The 9835-nt window shown below is 38.8% G+C and overlaps 1 protein-coding gene across 1 annotated transcript; it reads left to right on the forward strand.

Annotated features, from left to right (window-relative positions):
- Positions 1–317: 317 nt before the first annotated feature.
- Positions 318–845, forward strand: LOC124924585 (uncharacterized mitochondrial protein AtMg00810-like). Its single transcript, XM_047464602.1, has one exon. The coding sequence runs from the start codon at positions 318–320 to the stop codon at positions 843–845; it is 528 nt and encodes a 175-aa protein (XP_047320558.1).
- The last annotated feature ends 8990 nt before the right edge of the window (positions 846–9835 follow it).

The following is a 9835-nucleotide window of genomic DNA, read 5'->3' on the forward strand; positions in this document are numbered from 1 at the left end:
AAGAGTAGTCGGTTACAAACTTGTTACAACAACTTTCAAAATAACAGAATTCGGTTTTAAAGAAATATAAGAGAACACAAAACAGAATTATTAAACAAAACATAAACTGGCCCATATACACAATAGGGCCGAGAAACGGGTGCTGCAAATATTTTAGGCCCGAGGCTTTGGTGAGCAGAACTTAACAGATTCACATATATTACTTGTTCAAATTTATGTGGATGACATCATATTTAGGTCAACTAAACCTAAATTATGTGATATTTAGGGTTAGTTGAAATTTAGATTCACATTTGTGGATAAAATTCTCTAAGTTGATGGAGGAGAAGTTTGAGATGAGTAGGATGGGTGAGCTGACGTTCATTTTTGGTATTCAAGTTCGTCAACTTGAAGATGACACCTTCATCAATCAAACGAAGTATACTAGGGAATTGCTGAAGAAATTCGGCGTGGAGAACTGCTCAGCTGCCTCAACACCCATGAAGTCATGTAGCAAGATGGATAAGGATGAAGATGGTCAGTCTAACAACATCACAGCCTACCGAAGAATCGTCAGATATTTGCTATATCTACCAGCCAGGCGGCCTGACATCTTGTTTGCTATCGGCGTTTGTGGAAAATTCCAGGCTAATCCTAAACAATCTCATTATATTGCTGCTAAGCGTATTTTAAAATATTTAATGGGAACTAAAAATGTTGGACTATGGTATCTGAAGGATTCTAGTTTCAACTTAATTAGTTATTCTAATGCAGACTATGCAAGTTGCAAAATCAATTGGAAGAGTACTAGTGAAACTTGTCAGTTCCTTGGTGATCATCTTATATCTTGGTTTAACAAGAAGTAGATGTCTATCGATACGTCTACAACAGAAGCCAACTATTTTTTCGTAGGCAGGTGTTGTGCTCAATTGATGTGGGTCTAACAACATTTAAGAGACATTGACATCTAGGCAGACGAGTCTCCTATCTTTTGTGACAACACTAGTGTTATCGCGATCACATATAATCCAATGTTGTATTATAGAATAAAGCATAACGACATCCATCATCATTTCATCCTAGATCATATTTATCATAAACATATTCTGCTAGAATATGTTCCAACGGATTTGCAAGTGGCCGACATATTCACGAAGCCACTCACCGAGACTAATTTTTATTACTTTAGAAATATTTTGGGTTTTTTTAAATCTAAATTAATTTAATTTAATATGCACAAATTGAGGGGGAATTTGTTGATAAACTGATAAGCTAGATGTGTTAAGACGAATGTCTCAAATCGTGTTGAACAAAACATTTGTTTGAAGACATTGTGCATCAGACAAAGTGTTCATAAGTAACTTGCAATTTAAGAATTGTTATATATTAAGGTGTTGGGTAGACGTCTATTGACACTGCTGTTGCTATGAGTCAGCAGACGTCTTCCGAACATACATTTTACTTAGCTTAAATGCAAGGTATGTGGATAGCACAGTCAGACGTTTATGTAAAAGTGCTCTTTAGACGCCTCTCCTTAAGCTAAGTGGAAGAACTATCTTAATTTTATCATTGCGTTGTCTTTTTATCTTTCCCTTCAGACAGTAAACGGTCACATTTTAAAATACTTGGATGGAAAATATTTGTAAGATAAGATAAATATCTTATAAATATCTTCAAGAACGAATATGATGAAGACACGTGTCTATCTTGATTAAAAATGCGATATACAGACCTGATAGTTCATTACCACACGCATAATTTGTAATAATATCTTTTATGTTTAATAAATGATGTCTTTTGTTAATGATTCCTTTTACCGACACATGTCGATTATACTATCTATAAAAGGGTGCCCTAAACGCCTAAGAGGTCTCGCATTACCTTTGCATTTTTTAAACCCTAAAAGCTCTTTGCCTTCTTTCTAGAAAATCAATCGTTTTATTCTTCATCTAAGGTCTAAACCTTAAAATATCTAAGATAGTTTATTTCTCTCAAAACACAATGTAGGTAGACTTTGAATCGGTTTATACTTCAGGGTTACCGGCGATGGTGGCGATGTTCAAAACCCTAGAGGCTTCCGTACTAAGGAAGTTTTTAGTCGGTTCTTTCATCCTTCACGAATAGGAGGTTCGTGAGTTCTTTTCAACGACGAAGCTCGTTTGAGACACCATTTAAGAGTCGGTGAAGGGTACTTAAATCACTATCTCCAAAGATCAATTTCCCTAGATTCTTGGGCTTGCGACGGAAGGCCTTACAACCTTCAACAAGATTCCTGCCGAGGACATCTCTGAAATGTGAACCGTCTTCTTAGACGTTTTAGGTCCTGTTGATTCTCACAGGAAGGAGAAGAATCTCAAATCTAAGTTCTGTCTTCTTAATGATATCGTCTCCATGTCTCTTCAGGCGAGAGTAGGGTGGTTCAAAGCCTACACCTAAGAGAGATTTGAGATTATGGTGGCCATATCCAAGGGGTGGCTATCAATTGGTCTTCTATTCTGTTTTCTACTCTATGCATGATGGTATCTATACCGAAAAAGTAGAGTGTGGGTTTCTCAGTGTAACTCAGTAGAATTCTTTAGCACCTACAGGTTAACTTAGGAAAATCTACCAATATCAATGTTAGTAGCGTGATGACCTGATCTACAACACTGTTGGGAACTACATCTTACGGATGAAGTTGATTAAAGAAGCCAAGTCCACCACATCCTTCCCACAATCGAGTGATCAGTCGACCACTTTGTCTAAACGCTCTGGTGCGTCCAATTGTCAAACCCCTACAAAGAAGAGAAAGTTACAGGTGCAATATTCGACTACGAGCATAACCATCTAGAAGCATGCTTCTGTCGGAGAAACCGCTGAGGTTGCCTCCGTCGCGAAAAAGGCTAGAATGGAGGAATCTCTTGTTGCAGAGGTGCCTCCCTTGGTAGCCTCTATTTTGCCTTCGGACATAACGTCTACTGAGAAACACACTGAAGTACCAACGTTTACCGAGTTTGCTGGCCAGACTATTGTTACTCCTAAAGTAGAGGTTTCTCCCAAGGCAACCTCCATATCTGTTTTGGTAGTAGAGCCTACTGATGTTCCCGTTGTGGAATCTACTACTGAACCAACTACTGAGTCATTTGGTGATATTGTTGAAGAAAGACCTGTAGGGGACTTTATTGTCTCTCCTGCATCACCAGCGACTGCTAAAGCTATTGGTCAGAGTGCTGATCCTATTTCCGTTCAAATAGAGGAGTCTATTGCCAAAGAGCCGACTGCTACCCCTATTGCAATAATCCCCTCTTCAAAGAACTTGTCCCTTTTTCAAAGCCTGCAGAGGTTGCAGGAAAGGATAAAGACCCTTCAGTCTTTATCCCCGAACCATCTTTAAAGTTAAGTAGTCCATCGAAGTCATCCTTGAGGAGGTTTAGTTGCTGCGTCAAAGAAACTTGATCTCTTTGATGATTGGAGCAGTATAAGGCTCCACAAGAAGTTCAATAAGGTCATTCAAGGTGCTGATTTGATTGAGCAATGGGAGATACTGCTCAGTATGGAGAAATATGTCCTCGATTGGACTAACACCCAAACTATTCATGAGGTTCTCAAGAGAAAAGAGCTCATTGCAGCAATCGCTAGAGGGCATGCGTTGTTCCTAATCTTTCGCGAAAGGGAGACAAACTACAACCCTTTATAGAAAACGACAGTAGTAGATGGAAAATTTAACATCCATCTACAGTCAATCTTAAACTCATACAATCAACAACCTTGTGCTTTCTTCATGCCACAGAGTCGTCCAAGATCGAAGAACTTCCGAAGGAGACGTCTCTAGCTAAGCTGAACATCCCATATGTCGAGGATCAACTTAAGTTTATTGAAAAGTTGCAGCCTCCTTCTCCAAAGAAGCATTTATCTTCTCATGTTGTTGAGTAGCAGCTTCCCTCTATTGAGGAGAGTCGTCTTCTCGATCTTCTCTCTACTGAGCAACAGCTCCCTTATGTTGAGAAGGATCTATCTTAAACGACTCTGTAGTAACTCTCCTTCGCTGCTGAGGAATAAGTTCCAAAAGCTATTGAGGAGACCTCCCCTACTCAAAAGAAGGATCCCTCTGCATTGATGAGCAATAGTCTATCCTTTCTCCCAAGAAAGCATCATAGGCAGCTGCTGAGCAGATCTCTTCTCCATCTGAGAAGTAGACGTCTAAGGTCGTTGTGGAGATCTCTTCAGACAAGGATCCTTAGACATCTGAAAAGAGGCAATCCTCCTAAAAGTCCAAACAACCAGCCTCCCTCAAATCCAAACAATCAATTCCTTCATCCTCTAAGAAATACCTTCCGGATAAATCCTTTCATTTTGTAATTGAAGGAGCAGACGGAAAGTCTCGAGCATTGATCAGTATGTCTCGAGCCTCAGCCTCCGATAAAGAACTAGAGTCGTCTTCTTTCAAGTAAGTTTTCGTCCCTCTCCTCTTCGCTCCATCCCTATTGGTTCCTACATTGTCTCTTCGACCTCCACTTCCCTTAATGAGTCATCTCTGGGAACGATGGATCTCCGCAACTTCATGATTGACGCTATTGCGCCTATTCAATAGAGCATCAATACTATTTTTTTTAATAAGTTGAAGATTTTGGAAGAGAGGACTACTTCAAATTCAAAATCCTCTATTGATGTTGCCGTAGTGCAAGCAGAGGCTGTTAAAGATATATCGAGGACTTTGATTGAAGTATTGATTATGAGGAATTAGATGACGAGGATTAAATCATCTCTTCTCAAGAACACATTCGATCTTCATAACGAGACATAGTCTATAATGTATATTTTCGGTTAGGATCGGGATCGCCGAAGGAGACCGGGGGTCTGGCTTGGACGAACGCTTACACAACCCGTCGGGTGATACTAACTCGGTTACAAGTTAAATATCAGTCTTTATAATAAGCAAGTTGTCACAAACTCTTGTACCGAGTTCAAGTGTGGAATGGATCGTTTCAACTTGAAGCAACACACACGGTTTGGACAACGATAAGAAGGTATGTAGAAGATAAGAAACACAACACAAGATTTATTCATGTTCGGAGATAAAACTTCTACGTCACCCCTTCTTATCAAACCTTGAGAAGGATATTCATTATGAATATTCAGCACACTTTACAATACGTCAAATAAACGAGGCTTATCATCTGGAGCGGTTCGACAAATACCTGCTCCTTAGGGACTGCTGTTGGACTTATACCAAAATAGGTACCTGATCACTTTTGGAAGTCCTCTGCTTCCCTAAGGCTATCATCAGCCTTGTATCAAAATAAAAATAACACAGTCTGCATATTTGAAGGCTCCCTTATTCCTATTCGCAAAGTAATCTAATTGCACCAAAATAGAAACTTCCAGTTGTTCCATATCTTTGATTTGGTCAGTTAAACATTCCGTTATGTTTTGTACGGATTGTGACAAGTATTGTGCTGACTAGACGACCTACCAATTTGTTGTTTCAATATTGGTTGATCGGTCTTACTGCCAAAGAATGAAAACCGATCTTTGAAGTGTAGGTTTACCGATCCTTTAGCTAAACGGTAAACTCATTCGAACTGATCTCCTACTTGATTTTGTTTGTTGAGACAACCGAGAAGATAGTTTAGAGAATTTTGGTTTGTGCCGCCTCTGTGATATCGGTCGACCGGTCTAAAGTGATAAGGTTGATTTAATAATCTGACCGATCTCTGTATTTCCTGCACAAACAGTGAATTAGGTTAGTTCTTTAGATAATTAATTACCTACTAATTAACTATCTAATTTATCAAGAAAGCTTTCGACTTTGTTAGATGGGAAGCCATTCGAGACTTTCTGGTTGTTTCTGCTTTTCCTATGATTTTTATCGATTGGATTATGCAATGTGTTTTATCATCCTACTTTGTTGTTAGCGTCAATGGAGTCCACGGAGGCTATTTCAAGGGTGAAAACGGGGTAAGGTAAGGGGACCCTCTCTCTTCTTACCTTTTCGTAGCTATCATGGCGATCTTTGAGAGCATCTTCGCGATATTCCGAAAGAATCGTCCATACATCTTTCACCCATTCTGTGAGGTAGAGGAGGTAACACATTTATGCTTTGCTGACGATTTGTTCATTCTTGCGCACACAGACGTTGATTCCATTAAAACTATTAGGGTTGCACTAACGTTCTTTTCTGAGGTAACAGGTTTAAATATTAATGAAATAAAAAGTGTGACATTTTATGGAGGCGTGAAGGACGAAACAAAGTAGCACATATTCAACATCATGGGAATCAAGGAAGGCAACTTTCTCATAAGGTACTTAGGAATTTCGTTAACTGCGAAGCAGATCGAGATCTCACACTACAAGCCACTGATTGAAAAGGTAAACAACACGATATCTGGCTGGGTAGCGAAAAAACTTTCTTATGCATGGAGGATCAAACTTTTCAAAACCGTGGTTATGGGCATAGTTGGCTACTGGGCGCATCAAATGGTCATTCCGAAGAAGGTAATGAAGGAACTCGACATGCCGATGAGAAACTTTATCTGGAGTAGTAGTGGAAGAGGAGGATAGAAAGTCAAATAGACCGCTCTCTACAAACCGAAGGACGAGGGAGGCATCGACTTGAAGAACTGTATCGAGTGGAACAAGGCTTTAACCTTCAAGCATCTGTGGGCTTTGGAGCGCAATCAGGAGTCATTATGGATCAAATAGGTGCATACGAGGTTTATGAAATACGAAACCAACATTTGGACCTGCAAAATTCACGAAGCGATATTGCAGATCTTTATGACATCCGACTAGGGGACGGGAAAAACACTCTATTCTGGCACGACCCCTGGTTCAAAAACCAGCCAATCATCGTCAAGGAGGAGTTTCAAAACACCCGTATCAGAAGGAACTACACAAAAGCGAATATCATAGACATCAAAGACGGGAATTGTAACTTGCTCTTGAGAAGAATTCCAGAAGGAAAGAGGATACTTGATCATATAAGTAAAATACAACAACACGACAGACCGGATATTCATGAATGGAAAGCTGAGGACAATGGGAAGCTGGTATTGAAGAAAATATGGGAGGTAATCTGGGAAAAAGCGTAGAAAGTAGAATGGGCTCCTCTTGTATGGTCAACGAAGATTATCCCTCGACATCAATTCATCCTATGGCTCGCCTTATGGAAAAGACTCAGCACTCGTGATCGTATCAGCAAGTATATGAGCATCCCGGACGCGAGCTATCTTCTATGCATAGGAAATGAAGAAACCATAGATCACCTATTCGGGAGCTGCTGTATTGCTTCGGAACTTTGGGACAGATTCTATATAAGCCTGGAGCTGATTAGTTACCCGAGCGAATGGAATGAAATCAAAGAAGCAACACTAATCAAAGCCAAGGGAAATAGATTTGCAACAAGCGTGTTCAAGTATGGCTTTGGAGTAGTGGTGTATAACATTTGGCAAGAACGGAATTCAAGGGTATATAGAAGAACCCGCAGGAGCGTTGGCGAGTTTTGGAAAGATATTGTATCGGATTGCAGCGCCCTCGCGAGAACGTGGAGATGAATTCCAAGCACGGAGCAGAACTGGAATATCTACAAGAACTAGAGTTTACCATTTTTTAAACTCACTAGAATTGAAAGTATTGTAAATAGATAATTCATTTACGTTTTTAGCTTTTTAGCTTTATTCAGAATGTTACGACTTCAAAATCATTCTAGCCTGTCTAGAATGATCTCTTAAACTCGTGGTTTAATGAAATGACGCTAAGTCATTTCCCCCCCCCCCAAAAAAAAAACTATCTAATTTATCTAACAATTTCTCTCTTTTTGATTATTTATGTTAAATATTCAAAACCTGTAATTGTTGGCCGCTTTAATTTGATTTGAGAAAAATTTTGTTAAAGATTTTGTAAATTAATTTCATTAAAAATTTCTCCCTTTTTGATATTTTTAATTTAAATTTATCAAAACCAACATTGTGAAACCAAAACCGGATCATTAAGTCCCCCAAATATTATAAGTTCCGAAATTTGATAACTTTGTTGGGTCAAATTATTTTGACTGAGTTGAAATAATTTAACCATTGAGATTTTGATGATGAAATGACTTATGAGTTTTGATGCAGGTGTATTGAAACAATATTTCATAAGACTTGGCTCTAATGAGGATCATTAGACCGATTTTGGCATTAGATGCATAGAATTAGACGTACAGTCTAACTCATCGGAGTTAGATGTGTAGTCTAATGAATGCATAGAATTAGACATACAGTCTAACTCATCGGAGTTAGACGTGTAGTCTAATGAATGCATAGAATTAGACGTACAGTCTAACTCATCGGAGTTAGATATGTAGTCTAATGAATGCATAGAATTAGACGTACAGTCTAACACATCGGAGTTAGACGTGTAGTCTAATGTATACGGAATTAGACGTAAGTCTAATGTATTCGAAATTAGACGTACAGTCTAACTCAGCGGAGTTAGACGTGTAGTCTAACAGACTTGTAATTAGACGGATGGTCTAATAGATATTCGGAATTAGACGTATAGTCTAATGAATGAATGAAATTAGACGTATAGTCTAACTCATCGGAGTTAGACGTGTAGTCTAATATATTTGCAATTAGACGGATAGTCTAATATGTGCGGAATTAGATGTGCAGTCTAATAGAAAGTGAAAGTTAGACGTAAGTCTAACTCCTTCAGATTATTCTGAGGTAGAACCAGAATTAGACGTGTAGTCTAACTCAGTGGAGTTAGACGTACAGTCTAATGGTTATTGGATAATTAGACGTGTAGTCTAATTAGTGAAAGTTATACGTGAGTCTAACTCCTTTAGACAAGTCTGAGGTAGAACTGGAATTAGACGTGTAGTCTAACTCAGTGGAGTTAGACGTACAGTCTAATGGTTATTGGATAATTAGACGTGTAGTGTAATTGAGTGAAAGTTAGACGTGAGTCTAACTCCTTCAGACAAGTCTGAGGTAGAACCGGAATTAGACGTGCAGTCTAACTTAGTGGAGTTAGACGTGCAGTCTAATGGTTATTGTAATTAGACGTATAGTCTAATTCTATTAGACCAGGCGGTCTAATAGACTCGGTTATTAGAAGGAGATGTTTGATTTCATTAGACTGATTTTCACAATCTGTCTAACTGAAATACGTTTAATGCTTAGTTTAAGCAGTATGTTTGAAGCTAGCATTCACCTACCCACGTGCTATAGTTGTACCCTACTCCTTCTCCACTCTGTAGTGAAGATTAGTACAACAACTATATACAACCAACCAAGGAATGCCACATAAGAGAATTTTCCTCACATTACTTGTTTTGCAGATACATCCATGATGGAATATTCGGCGCACTACCAGTGATGTACGGCCACGATCCTTGTGCTCAGAACCTGCTGTGTTCAATGGAGGCTTTCCAATGGAAGAGTGCCACGTATCATTCTAAAAGATTCAACCGTTAGCTCCTGCTCAGTATTTAATAAATCTAAAGAACAACGGACAATCGACCTTAACAAGAAGAACTACTAACCTTACGAACTTGTCGATCTTGAGAGAATTCAAGCCTTTGAATATTCATACTGTGAAGTTTCTTTATGATTGTACCGTGTGTGAATCAAGAGAGATCTAGAATCAAAACGCCTTTAGCTGAGTGATATTATTTATCTTGTAATTGAACAAAAAGTATTTTGTTCAATAGTGAGCTAAGTGTGTGTAAACTGTATTTGATTCGAATCATATTATAGTGAATCCTTCCGGTGGTTGGAAGAAGGGGTGACATAGGAGAGTTTCTCCGAACATCCATAAACAAACTGTTGTGTTCTTTCATTTCTTTCATCTTTTCATATTTCATCTTGTGCTTCAAACTCAAGTAAACAAT

This window comes from Impatiens glandulifera, chromosome 2, assembly GCF_907164915.1.
Source record: "Impatiens glandulifera chromosome 2, dImpGla2.1, whole genome shotgun sequence".
NCBI classification, from domain to species: Eukaryota; Viridiplantae; Streptophyta; class Magnoliopsida; order Ericales; family Balsaminaceae; genus Impatiens; species Impatiens glandulifera.